The 15,185-nt window shown below is 31.0% G+C and overlaps 1 protein-coding gene across 1 annotated transcript; it reads left to right on the forward strand.

Annotated features, from left to right (window-relative positions):
- The first annotated feature begins 1,244 nt into the window (after positions 1-1,244).
- On the forward strand, positions 1,245-11,508 carry LOC133189438 (receptor-type tyrosine-protein phosphatase mu-like). Its single transcript, XM_061324810.1, has 15 exons — positions 1,245-1,445; positions 1,580-1,667; positions 2,284-2,357; positions 2,463-2,499; positions 2,674-2,771; positions 3,972-4,100; positions 4,211-4,356; positions 5,154-5,289; positions 5,515-5,655; positions 5,768-5,861; positions 6,036-6,109; positions 6,390-6,524; positions 9,642-9,793; positions 10,946-11,081; positions 11,437-11,508. The coding sequence occupies exons 1-15, from the start codon at positions 1,245-1,247 to the stop codon at positions 11,506-11,508; spliced, it is 1,713 nt and encodes a 570-aa protein (XP_061180794.1).
- The last annotated feature ends 3,677 nt before the right edge of the window (positions 11,509-15,185 follow it).

Genomic DNA, 15,185 nt, shown 5'->3' on the forward strand with positions numbered 1-15,185 from the left:
TCATGATGCAAAATTTTCAGGAATTTGCAAGAAATTTTAAGACTCTAGAGTCTCAATAAGCCACTAGCATGAAAAATAGGTTATTGATTTACTATTTCAAAGTGAAAAAAATACCACAGTCATAAGGCAAGTAAGTAATATTCATTCCCATTAGTAGAATGTTTTTGCCTAGTAAACATCCTTTAAAGACAAAGATTTTTGTTGAGGAATTGCTACATACTGATTCTTTATAAAATACATTTGCTATGTAGACAAGTTCTGTTGCTATGGATGAATTAACTTAAAAAAATACTTTTTAAAAAACAGTTTGACAATGTCGATTCTGGGCAATAGCAATCCAACAATGAGAATCAGATAATCTTTTAAAACTTAGATGAATATGTGCTAAAAATAACTTTCAATGCTTCGTTGCTAAGGAAAATTTGCTGTTGCTATGGAGATAGCTTATTGTAAAATAATCTTTAGTATACAAGGAAGAATATTGAATATTCTATTAGTTTAAAATTTGTATTTGGTACTCAATGATTACAATTTATACGATTTTTCTTCCAATGTTTTACAATTATCCTTTTTTAATTAATCAAACCATCCATTTTTGTTGCTTAGCAACAGATAGGAATTTTCAAATTTGCAAAACTTTTTATTTCAAATTCTTAGAGAAGCTTTCCTGTAGTTTTACAAGAAATAGATGAAACAGTTGTATTAAGATGGTGAAATGAATAATATTGACTTGATTTTTGCTAAAATCAAGCAAAATGCTGAATCAGCAAAAAATGGGAAACATGTATCTTTACCTGTGTCTATAGCAAATATATTAGAGAATGTAATTTCTTTTTATTATGTTGACAGAACACTTTAAAAATGTATCTTTCTTATTACACTAAATAAGAGAAAAAAATCACTATATTTACGTTTGGTATAAAGCCTTCAAAATGAGTGAAATTTCGTCAATCTACAAAGAAAAATTGGGCGGTTGCTAGGGAAATTTCTTTGTCCAGGTTTCCATAGTAACAATGACCCAAAATATTTTTCCTTCCACATACACGGCTTATAGACCAAGAAAAAACTGTGAGTGAAAAATCATTAATTTCTGAGAACCCCCATGTATCACCTTTTATATATAGGCTGCCTGATTGTTACGTGGAACTGTACTTAATAACACATCCAGGCTATTTCTAGCATCGTATTAAGATGTGCTTTTCTTTTTCACTTTTTTTTTTTAATTCGGTGATTTTTTTTTAGATATGAGCCAAATAACTGACAACAAAGGTACGGTGTCTGTGATATTACAAGATCCCGATGAAGAACCACAGATAGAAAATCCGGAAGAGACAGTTTATTACAATAATTTGATTGTGGCTAAGGACATTGCTGTAACCAACCTCCACAATATAATTAAAGAGAAGGAATCCAACCAAAATGAAGGTTTCCACAAGGAATTCAAGGTTGTTGAAAATAATTTGATTAAATATTATAATACGCAAAGAAAGTTAAAGTCAATAACTGTATGTTTTGTAATGTTTTGCGATAAGTTTTTCCACTGAATGCAATGTTAACAATTTCAAAACTGTTTATGCAGTCTCTTCCATATGGAGAAAGATTCGACTGTACTACTGCAAAATTGGAAGAAAACTTGCTTAAGAACAGATTTAAAACGACCTTTCCTTGTAAGAATTATAAAGTATTCCATTCATTTATCTGCATGCATGCCATTCTCTATTTTAATTGGATATTATTCATTAAATTAATAACTAAAGATTAATGAAGTATTCCTTCTGGGTTTTTAAGAATAATGAAACAACAGAAAAAAAAATCTGAACAGAAAATTAAAAGAAAAATAAATCAAAACTATGACCGTAGATAAGGCTAGGAGTTTTGTATTAAAATTTCATAGTTATTTAAGGAATGAATTTTATAGCTACCCAAGTTACACTGTGTAACCTAGATTAGGGCAGTTTACGCTTTATATACCGCGAAGCGATTTATAAAAAAAAGTAAACTGCCCCAACCCAGGTTATACCAGTATAACTTTGGTAGCTATTAAATCCATTCCTAATAATTCAATTTTCCATTATGAAATATTGAAATTAAGTCAAATTATCTTTCAAAAATGCCTTCAAATTGAGCAAATTTCAAATGTAACGTCAAGCGGATTGATACGTTTTTGACGTAAGTTATTGTGACGTAGGCAACACAGGTCATACGATTATAGACTAATATTTTATCCAATCAAATGACCTGTTCCAACCAAAATTAAATTACATGTATATTAAATTATTTTAGATGACCATTCCAGGGTGAAATTAGAACTTGAAAATGGCTATACCTCGGATTATATAAATGCAAACTTCATTGAAGTACGTATGTAGCAAATGATTTAACGTGAATATTAATAACCTGAAAATTAATTTGACAATTTTTAGAATGTTTGAACTAAATCTTAATTGATTTAATTTAAAAAGAACATAGAAGGAAAACCTGAGTACATTGCATGCCAAGGTAGGAAAATATTTTTTAAAATAATTGTATAAAGGTAGATAAAATAATAAACAATACCGCGTATGTTTCATCCCTTTTCTTTACATTTGTTTGAAAATAATTATTTCTTTAATTATTACAGGCTTTCTTGTTTTATGTTATAATCAGATCAGAAATGATAATATAAATTCTTAGGACCGAGAGAAAATACGGTGGTTGACCACTGGAGAATGGTTTGGCAGGAGAATGTAGAATACATCGTCATGTTAACAAATCTCCAGGAAGGTTCAACGGTGCGCATTTATCATAAAAGGCTACTGATGCTAATAAGGAATAAAATTCTAAACTCTAAAAGGCTTGCACCTTTAATAATGCTTTTACAGTAATGAGGTCCGTTAACTATAATTAGAATTTACAAGATTATAAATCATCGTTAATTTTAAATTTAGCCGTGACATCTTGGGAAAATCTTTATATTTTTACTCAGACTATAGGCACTTAATAGCAGGCCTACATTTTTCCGATAATTGCAAAGTTTTAAATGTATTTGACGGACATTTTCCGAAGAGAGATACCTACTCCTTTAACGTTTTCACCTTTTGTACAGGTATAGCAAACGGATATAGTGAAGTTTTTCAGAAGGGAGGGGGAACAGAAAAAGAAAGAAAATAAATGAAATGCAAAGGATAAAACGGAAAGAAATCTTATTTCATTGGATATGGAAAAGTAGATTTTAATGAGAAGTTTGTATTCTGATGAATTGAGGGAATACTTTAATATGAAAAAGTCCATATCAGATAAACATACAAAGATTATTCTCACAAAAGGTGCTGGTTAGGGAGACGAACCAAACTGCAACCCGATGTCCCAATATATTTTTTGTCTGAAAAAATAATTCCATTGTATCCATTATTATAAATTGGTCTAAAAATACGTGGATGCTTACAAAATCCTCTTGAATCTCCTTATCTCGAATTCAATTGGACCGAATAAAAATTCGAGATACCAAGCGTTAAATATTTATAGAATAAGGCGTTTGAACTTCAAAAATAACGTCAACATAACCATAACCTTTCGAGATACAAGTGTTCATGATTCGAAATTCAACTATATATTTTTAGAAAAACCATTGGTAAGAAATTAAGTAAGAAGAAAGAGGGTATCGCGCTCAGTTTTATTTTGTGTGTTTTAGACATTAACTTTTTGCTTTTAATTTTTATTAAATTTTCAGTACAAATCACTTGGCAAAATATGGCATTGCTTTGTTAACTTTTTTCTAAAATCGCACTTTTGGAATTTTCATTTTTTATATACTTACTTAGTAAATAATTTCTATAATGTTCACAATGCTTAAATTAACAAACCTCTAACACTTTCTAATTTCAAAGAAAACATTTAGACAATTCAAAGCCACTAACTGAATTTTCTATTTTTTTCTATTTACTTAGAAACAATTAACACATATAAAGATTAAGAGGAGGGTTTTATTACAGATCAAATGTCACCAATATTGGCCAGGCAAAGGAGAGGAATTAGATTTAGGCCTTTTCTCCATAAAGTTAGAGGAAGAAAAAATGTATTCAAATTATATGATAAGGACAATGACTTTGCGGAAGAAAAGAGTAAGTTTATAAGTGCTAATTTTTATATAATAACATTTCCTACGAGCAAATACTCACTTAATTCGTTACTTTTTTTTTTAAAGATTTATAATGACAATTATGGATTTTAGGTCACTGGGTCAAGAATGGTCACGCAATTTCATTACACCCGATGGTCAGATCATGGAACTCCAAATCCATTGAATTTTGTCGTCTTTCATAGACACTTCAGACACAAAATGAACCCAAGTCAGCATCCATTTGTCGTACATTGCAGGTGAGAGAAAATATAATTTCTCATGCATACTTGCTTAGAAAAAAATATTGTTATTAGATTAAACAAAAATAGGCAAAAATATATATGTTATTTTCAAGACCACCATTTAAGGCAAAAAAAAAAAAAAAAGAAGTCACATACCATACGTCATACCTAACATTTTTTTTATTAAAAAATCGTAGAAAGTAACATACATATTTCTTTTACTAAATCCTTTATTCAAGGTTTCAAAAGATACTAGGGATTCTTTTATAAAATTAGAAGCTATATCGTTATATCAATATTCAGCGTTTGCTTAGAAAGTGCATTAAGGGATATGGTCATATTTAGAATAAATTTTGCATTTTAAAACAGTTTACAATCATAACGTATGCCAATTATAAAACCGTTCACGTAAACTTGCTAATTAATCAACACGGGGCTTTTATTAATTCAAAGTTGAAGCTGAATTCATTTTTCTTTCAAAAATTGTAATCAGAAATAGTAAGTTCCATGGTAGATACAATGACCTTATCAGAAAGTACAATATATCATGAGGTCAAATGCTGACTGACCTGACGTTTTTCATATCAATTGTTCGGCCATCATTTAAAACTGAATTGTCGACGGATTTTGCCATTTTTCCCGATCATGACAAGGAGCACATGGCGGATGGGCCTCCTCCAAGGCACTTGATCATACCTCTGATGTCTTAGATGTCCGTGTTTGCTCTGCCCTTGATTTGTATTGTTTGAATGGACTTTTGAGGTTGAAAATTATTCGTTATATTTCAAGATAAAGTTTGTTATGTTTTCCAGTGCCGGAATTGGACGAACAGGGACTTTCATTGCCTTTGACGTTCTGACTAGCTGTGGAAGTGATACGGGCAAGGTCAATGTCATAGAGTATGTCAAGGCCATGCGTAAGGACAGAATGACCTTAATTCAGAATGCAGTACGTTTGAGTGTTTACAGAGTATCTTCTTTAATGAAATATACGAGCATTCCTTTCAAACAGTATTTTTCAATCAGCACGTTTTAAGTCATTGTATTAACGTAAATTTGAAAAGAAAGAAAAAAAAGGAAATGCTGATAAGGTAAAAGATAATAAAAAATCATGATACTTTTTTTTCCAAAAAATCGTAAAAAGGTTGCTTGATAAACCGTTTGTGATTTTCAGGATCAATACGTCTTTCTGTATAAGGCTTTGTACGAGTTCTTCAGAAGAAAAGGAGGGTTCGTCAAACGTGAAGAATTTATAAAATGCTATAGCGATAGCAACGCTCGAGAAACAAGGAAAAAAATAGCAGATGAATTCAACGTAAATGTCATAGTTTTAATTTTTTCAGTTTTTCTTTTGTCTTACTTTTTAAGCATAATATGGCTTTAACTTGCAGTAAATCAATTCACGTGTTTCATTTGTGATTTAATAGAATCTTACAACTTTAAAACCAGCCTATGATGCAAAAGAGTTTAAAATGGGTATGAAGCATCTCGCACTGAACTCTACGAAATCTGTTTTACCAGGTATTATTTGCAAGGGGAATAAATACCGTAACTCGTATTTTTTTTTTATTCCTTTAAAAGACATCCTTGTACCTAAAATATAAAAGGCAATGCTTAACAGCACTACTAATTATATAAATGTTTAGGAATTATACAATACTGCATTTATCATACCATACTTTACACTTCACGCAGTTGACCAGCACTTGGTGTATTTGACGTCTTACGTTCGGGGTCGAGACCATTATTACAATGCAGTGACTTTGTCGGTATGTTTTCATGAATAGTTAAAATGACTACCATTTAGTTAATGATTTTAAAATATTCATTGGAATACAATTCAAGATTTCATACACTGCATAATTGTTTGAATAATAACAGGCCACAAACATACATGGTTTTCTGATTTGTTAATGTTATGTGAAATGTTGTTGAACATATTGTTTAAATGGACTTTGAGCTTGACTACTGTTGTTATCCCAGAATTACATGTGAAAATCATTGTCAATAATTTTAAATAAAAGAATGTTGATTTTTTTTCACATTCAGTCTTTCACTCAACCCTGTGAGTTTATTTCTGCTCAACTTCCAGTTTTTGGTGCTGCCATTGATTTAGCTCGCTTACTTGTTGATCAAGAGTCACATTTTCTTATATCTTTCAATCCCTTGTCTGGCATCAGAGAGGTAACGCAATTTGTATTTCATATCCGCATGTAAATTAGAACAAGCACTCTTTTAACCACTATTACAATAACTTTAATTGAAATGATTATATCAATAGTGATTGAGAGTGCATTTCAAAACTTAACACAGGCTGTAACCACTATTGAAATAACGTTCACAATTGAAATAATTATTTCAATAGTAGTTGAAAATGCATTTTAAAACCGAACACAGTTTGAAATCACTATTGAAATAACTTTCACTAAAAACAATGATTTCAATAGAGGTCTTGAATGCTTTTCAAAACCTAAACCTAATTGCAACTGCTATTGAAAAAATGTTTACTTTTGAAATAAAGATTTCAATAGTGATTGAAATAATGAGTTCAATAGTGATTGAAATAATTATTTTAATAGTTGCTGACAATGATTTCAATACCAAAACCACATTGCAAATAACCCCACTATTTGAAAAAAAATATAAGGATGAGTTGTTCATTACGTTTTCAAACATAATAATTAATTTAGTGAGTTTAAAATGAGGATCATTAATACAGATTGGTACAATATTTATCGTCCATGAATATAAGCGCGATTTTACTTCTATTCTATATCCTTTTCATTGAAAATGACCATATTTTCCTCAGAAACTTTGTACACATAGATGTCTTCTTTCTTCTTTGTAATGTAGATATTCTATAATTTCTACAACTTTCTGTATTTGAAATCTTTTACTTTCCCAATTAATAGCAAAGATGAACCTTATATAACAAATTACTTAAAATTACTAGATCAGTTAAATCAAAGATATCCGTGTATTAAAAGTATTAATAGTATTTCTAGACAGAAACTAAAGCATGAAATTACATATCATATTTTAATCTCAAAAAATTTATTAATTATTCTAGAAAAGATAATGAAGAATTTATCCTTATATTTTTTTTCAATAGTGGGGCTATTTCAATGAGGCTTGCAGTGTTGTTTTTGGTATTGGAATCATTGTCATCAAATATTTGAAATAATAATTTCACTCACTATTGAAACCTTCATTTTACAAGTGAAAATTACCGCAATAGTGGTTGTAACCTGGTTTAGGTTTTGAAATTCACTCAAAACCTCTATTGAAATCATTGTTTCAATAGTGAACGTTATTTCAAAATAGTGGTTGCAATCTGTATTCGGTTCTGAAAAGCATTTTCAACCACTATTGAAATAATTTTTTCAACAGTGAACGTTATTTCAATACTAGTTACAACCTGTGTTTGGTTTTGAAATGCACTCTCAATCACTATTGAAATAATTATTTCAATAGTGGTCGCTATTTCAATAGTGGTTGCCAAATGCGCATTTTAAGAACTCTCATTCATACTGTCCTCTACAAAAATTTCGATTTTTTCAATGCAAATTTGTATTCTATAGAAATTTAAATTGAAAAAAAACTCTAGATTTTTGTAAAGGACTATACCTCTTTAAAAAAAATATTGTAAAAAATGTGTTTAAAAAGTAGAAAGGTAATTTTTAACACTTTTAATTCAAAACACTGTCAAGCCTAAGGTGAAATCCTTAAAAAAATAAAAATAAAATCAAGCAAACCAAAAATTATTATCAATGAAAATATCTTATGAGAAATATAGCATTAAGTTCAAGGAGCATTTAAAAAAAAACAACATAAAAATGTATTACAATGTCCTGCATCTACATTTATTTTATTTGTCCATAAGTTAAAAAATGGCGTTATATATGTTACATTCACTTCGTACAGATAAAAGAATGGGTTGATGAGGAAGTGAAGAATTTCAAGCTGGGCCCATACGAAATTATTAAAAGTGCGCAGTCAACTTTGAACAGTGATATACGAAAGACAACTCTAAAAATTAAAGAGAAGAAGGTAGATAATAACTTTTTCACAAATCAAAATATGGTTAAAAAAAATCGCAGGTGAGTTAAGGCTAGGTATAAGCATTTCTATGCTAAAAAAATAATTAAAATGCCCAAGTACTATATCTATTATACAGAGAAACTTTAACTCTTTAACTTATTGTCTAATACATACTTAGTACTCAAAACATGAGATAGCCAGTACACATTATGACGTCATATTATGACGTCACTGTTCTTTACTAAACAAGATTATAATGGTCATCAACAAAAATACTACGGTGTTAGGGCATGCTCTATTTTATTAAAGTGAAATAAGGTAAATTTAGGATCGATTGATTGATTGTATGTTTTTTACGTCCCTTTCGAGAATTTTTAACTCATATAGAGAGGTCACCATATACCAGTGAAGGGCTTCAAATTTTGACCTTTACTCGGCACTCAGGGCCATTGAGAAGTGAGGGATCTTTATCGTGCCAACGCCTGCCGTGACAGGGGACCTCGGTTTTTAAGGTCTCATCCGAAGGACCCGCAACTTTCACTTCAAAGTGCCGAGCGCATGGCGAAGGAACAGTCGCTACGCATTTTTTATCGACTTAGGTCAGTCGCGGCCGAGATTCGAACTCACGACCTCCCGATCACGGAGCGAACAATTTAGGATCGAAATATTCCGAAGATTGCTGGTATTGCTGCACAAATATCAACAGCTCAGTTGTTTAATTACTATTTGTATGGTTTGAAGTTGAATCAGGTTAAAATATACAGTCCGGTATAAGTTTCCTCAAATTTCGATCAAATGAGAAAACGCGTAAGATTTGTGCAGTAGTTTTATTAATCTATGGAATATTCTTCTTAGCACCATACAATCCTTATGTCAAATTAAATAGGGTAATCCCTTGCGCCGTAGCTGTTTTGTTGATGTGTTTTATTACCTCCAGTATGTAAGAACAACGACGTCATAATATGACGTCATAATGTACACTAGCTATAACATATCGTGGGTACTAAGTATGAATAAGAAAATGATTCAAAACTTTCTCTGATTAATAAATATACCTCTTATACGTTTTTATTAGCTCATTTGCATAGAAACGCCTATACCTAGCCTTAACTCACAATCGATATTGTTAAATAGTTTTACGTTTTTGTTGTTTTATTTTTTTAATAACAGGATACGTTGATAAAAGGTGTTCTTTTTTAATATTATATATATATATATAAATTATTTATAATGAAATATAAGTTTTTTTATGTTTGAAAGGGAAAAACTCAAAATGTCCGTTTATATGAATGCCTTGATTGGAACATCGATGACGTACTTCCGGTTGATACATCCACGTTGATAAATTTAATCAAACAGTTCAGTCTTGACCGAAAATCTGAACCGAATGGACCAGTGACACTTGTCTCCATGTACGTATCTAAGAAATACCTATATAATATCTATTTAAGAAATAAAAAAACAATGTTAAAAAGTTCTCTGGGAAATGAACTTGGTTGGTCACGTGATCAAATCCTGTGAGGCCCGAAGGGCTTCTCAGAAGATTTGATCACGTACCAACCAAGTTCATTTCCCAGTGAACTTTTTAATATTGTTGTTTATTACTTTTATTTACATTTGAGACGAATATTCTGAAAAGAACTGCATTTACTACACGAACGGCCCGCCGCTCTGTTGTGACGCGCAATGACCTAGAATCTGTTTGGTTTTGAGAGTTTGCCTCGCTCCAACATTTGAATACTTACATTGATGTTCAGCAGTCCAGTTCAGGAAATATCTGTTCATACTGAAAAAACCATGATCGCTACTGAGAATAATCTTACTATTATTGTATAGGTTCTTAATATATGAAGTCAAAAGCGGTGGTATCGTCTTCAGTTTACATATCTTCAAAGGGATTTCGGGTTAAAAAGGTAAGCGTGATTTTAGGCTAATTAAAAACATCCTTCACACCGAAAAAAGAACTAATGATCATTTGTTGAACGAAAATAAACATATATGTTACAATAATTTCCATCGCTTTAACGGCTTAGAAGTTCCGAAACCTGTGTCACCCGTGACCGTGACAGAAATATGTAGACAAGATATCATCTCGCTGTGTGATTCGGTCACGCCATGACCTCTGACCCCCTAATAAGTTCATACTGAATTGAAAATATTTTCTCTTCAATTGGTTCATCTAAGAAAAATATTTGCAAATGTAAATAAACGTAAGAATATGCGAGTGGAAATAATAGGTTGCGTCATGTATTACTTTGAAAAATTGATATAAAACTAAAAAAAAATTAATTGTCATTTTACTTGTCATTTCAAACGTCTCTGCCTTATGTGTTCTGATAAAAAAAAGTGGCTATGAAAATCCAAAATCACAATGAAAAAACACTTTAAAAATATAAAAAGAAAATTTTATTTTGGGAAAAAATAATTTCCAGGGATAAAAAGACACATTCGATTTCTAAGTGATTAATTAAGAATTTCAAAACGGTGTAAAATAGAAAATGCCTGCAATACAGTACTTGTTCTGTGCTATATACATACATGTATATTCATTGGTCTTAATGCAGAGACGGAGCAACATGTTGTGGTGTATTCATGTCTGTATATAATGCAATAGAACAGCTACACCAGGACAATGAAGTTGACATCTGTACCATTGTTCAGCAATTGCAATGTTGCAGACCGGAAATTATTTCTACCAAGGTAGTAACTCTCACTGCCATGGATTATGTATGTTATTTCCTACAGACCTTAAAAAACAAAATATGTGAAAAAAATATTTTATAATATATTTTGGTGCTATATTTACACATGGTAATTTTTTTTCTGTGAATCGCTATTATAAATTTGAACATTGTATACAGGGACACAAAAATGTTTTAGAATCATTTTTGATATCCAAGATATCAATATATATTGCAACATTAATATTGAGAATCATCATCTGATACAAAATTCTACTTCTATAAATAGAAACAAAGGAATTTACTAGAAAGATTATTCATAAAAAAGTTTCTTATTAATAGACAACATTCAATATTCTCTCGTTCTGTTTCAGGAAGAATATGCATTCTGTTTTAAAGCTGTTTGTGATTTTCTGAATACGGACAACGTTTATGCCAATATTTAACAAAATACAAAAAAAGTACCAATTGTGTGTTTTATACGGAACTGAGTAGAAAGGACCTGTAGGGAAAAACAATATAATATTTTGTCAAAGCTTTGTATATGTACATGAAGCATGAAAGGTTTATATCAAGGAAGTTTTATCTATTCAATTTTTCCAAGAACATTTTAATTCAAACTAATTATTAATATGCTTAATATTAACATTATTATCGTAAGCCTAATCCATCCCCACAGCATTAACACGCCTTTACAGATACTACAGAATTGATCAACTTAATAGTGAGTGATTATCCTCGACCTTGTTCTTTCGTTGTGTGTCTTTAATATGGAAATTATTTATTTCAGTTAAAGAATTGTGGATCTATTCTCCAAATTCTATGCAGGCTGCTTTGAGTGAATTCCATGTTATTTTGAAATCTAGATTAATTAATTAAATGTGTTTTATTTTATTGGGACTTTTTTTTAAATAACATGTATGCTTTCACCTAGATGATATTGATTAAACTCGTCAGACTCAGTGAGCCATCCAAGTGTATCTTTGAATTTCAGTAAAAACTATTTTAATAGACAAATATTTGTGAAACTTATCCTATGAAAGAAATTTACATATTTACAGGAAAAATAGAATTCGGAATGGAAATCGCTTAAAATATGTTCATGTATATTTAAACATGTTTGCAAATCATACTGTTTTTTGCCGACTTCATTTGTTATAAGAGAAGACATATATTCAAATGTGTTCTCCTAGATCGGTTCGTTAGATTTTAATAATAATGATAATAATTATAATTTTCTGAATTATAAACTAGAGATATAATTACTGTCCCTTGATTGTTACCTCTTTTAAATTCCCCAATATGAGGGCAAAAAAGAGAGAAAATATAACATTGACGAAAAAGTCTCTCTATACATTAGCTACACTAAACCTCAAGTACACAGCTAGTAAGTTGTATGTCATACCATATTCAAACCCTTTATTTCAACATTTATTTCAAGGAAATGAGAACTAAAACAAATTCTTCTCGCAAATAAAAGCTTGACTGCAGTAACACTTTAAATCGTTCCATTGCCCGTCCTTCATTATCACGGCACAGTATTCTTCCTAGGGTCTGTTATTTGGTTCCCATTCCTCCAGTTGTGAAAATCCAGCTTAGTGTTAGAGAAACTCCATGGAAACTGACCCTCAGTCACTATGTCTGTAGCTCGGATCCAGCGGTTTCTCTCGTCTGTAAAGCGATACCGCATTAGAAACCGGTACTTAAAAGCATGATTATTATTTTCCTACATGCAAATCAAGGTTTATCTATTTTTATGGTACGGTTTGGTACCTTACCTAAAATGTATTCGAAATGAAAAATGAGTGTTTCAAAGGAAAGATGTGAAGACGAAGTAGGTCGTATGGAATATATAAAAAAAGTTTTAATTAATTAGTTTCTCTGACATTTTTCATGTACTGCCATCTTATCTCACGTCATATTTCAATTTTATGTTCCGATCATTAACTTCTTATTACTATTTCGGCAAGCGAATAACATGCTAAATCTTTAAAAAATTATATATACTCACTAAAATGCTGTAGGAAATAGACTTTGTTCAACTACTTTTCAACATGCATATTAAATAGAATTATTTCATTTTACTTATATAACCCTACCTTGAATATTGTTGATTGTGATGTTTTATAGCAAAATCAAATTATATGGTTCAAATCAAATTTATCAATCCACAGTAGGTCGGGTATGTACAAACACTTGAGTATTAGGTTTTATCACTGTTGTTGATAGATATATTGTATGTCGTTTAACGTCCCATTTGAGGAATTTTTCGTTCATATAGACACGTCACCGTACGCCGGTGAAGGACTTCAAATTTAGACCTATACTAGGCACTCAGGGCCATTGAGCAGTGAGTATTTTTTATCGTGCCAACGCCTACCGTGACAAGGGACTTCGGTTTTTAAGGTCTCATCCGAAGGACCCTGGACTTTACTTTTAGTGTCAGGCGCTTGGCGAAGGAAACGTCACTACCTATATTTACGTCTTACAGTGCAGGGAACTAATTTTGTTACATAAACCAGCTTCAGCATAAGCATTAGTAGCATCAGGATCGAGATAGCATCAGCATCAGCATTTAAAAAAGCAGCATTACCAGAATCAGTATCAGCAAGCAAAGGATAAAACCAGCATTAACCTACATAAAATCAGCATTATCCTATTAGCATCAGAAAATCAATGAGTTTTAATTCAGTAAAAAATTAAAAAAGAAAGAAAGAATATTGGTTTAAGTATTCACATTATTTATACATAGTGAGATATTATGATCAAATAATTGTAAAAGGCACTTTTATTGCTTTAAACGGCAATGCTGAAATTCATTATCTACTTCCGGTAGCATGATGCTACTTCCAGTAGCATTGACCTAATTATAAAACAGCATCAGGATAAGGATTACTAGCATTAAATCAGCAAGCAAAGGAAGCATTCAAATCAGCAAGCAAAGGAAGCATTCAAATCAGCATCGATGCTGTAACAAAATTAGTTTCCTGCACTGTAAGTCTGACACAGCGCTGCGAACGAGAATTAAACCCGGGCTTCCCGGTTCCGAAGAGAGCGGCCTACAACTAGGCTACGGTGACCGGTCCTCTGTTGTTGATATTTTAACACTATGTACATTTTATTCTCTCCGGTCGACAAGTTTCTCGAGATTACCCTCAAGGGAGTCTATATTAATATATCCAGAATCACCCTCATTTATCATTGGTTAATTCTCTATCAAGCCATACATTTTCGTACTTCGAATATATTTCCACCAATTAAGCGCCTTGTTGATTGCAAGCACTCTACAAAGAAAAGAAATCCTATAAAATTATAAAAACTAAAGGAAATCACGAATTATTGACTTACTGTAAGCACATTTGAATAACAAAATTACTAAAATTTATGCTTTCTTTATAGAAAAAAAAAATATTTAAATTGTTTGATACCTTTCAATAATGAATGACATGAAACAATATTCGCTTCAAAATGAAGAACATAAGATGAAAATAAGATAAAAAAAAAAAAAAGACATGAATTTTCATGTTCAATTTCTTTTAAAAATCACTGTAAAATTCCATATTTTCGTGGGGACAAAATTTTGTGGTTTGAGAACAAAATCTTGGTTTGTGGGGATTTGATTTCGTGGATAAACAAGTGCTATGTTATAATATAATTGAAAAAATTAAAATTTTGAGTTGGACATGAATTGGTGGGTCTTGTCAATCCTCGAAAACAACTTAAAATACCCCCCCCCCCAATAGTGTTTTTTTTATGAAAGAGAGAAAAAAAAAGAAAGAGAATTTCCATTTTCACTGGAATGATAATCCCATTCATTCTCTGAAATATCTGGAATAATGATAAGGTCTGAAAAATGTCTTTTTCTGGTACTGGGAAATAGTACTGGCATTTAAGAAAATGACAAAATTGATTATGATATACACGAAAAATAGTCCAAGACACAACATAATCACTGAGAGATGCTAGGTACCTCTTTCACTCCTGAAGCTAGCTATAACCGTATGGTGGTGTGTTAACTAATATCGTATACATTCATGAATGAATGGATAGAACCAGGTGAATATCCTTATGATATTTCTTTTAATTATTCAAGATTTCTGAATGCTGTTAATTTCGAGATTAT

The sequence above is a fragment of the Saccostrea echinata genome, unplaced genomic scaffold (assembly GCF_033153115.1).
Source record: "Saccostrea echinata isolate AGI-Se365-2 ecotype Australia unplaced genomic scaffold, CSIRO_AGI_Sech_v1 ptg000018l, whole genome shotgun sequence".
Lineage (NCBI taxonomy): Eukaryota > Metazoa > Mollusca > Bivalvia > Ostreida > Ostreidae > Saccostrea > Saccostrea echinata.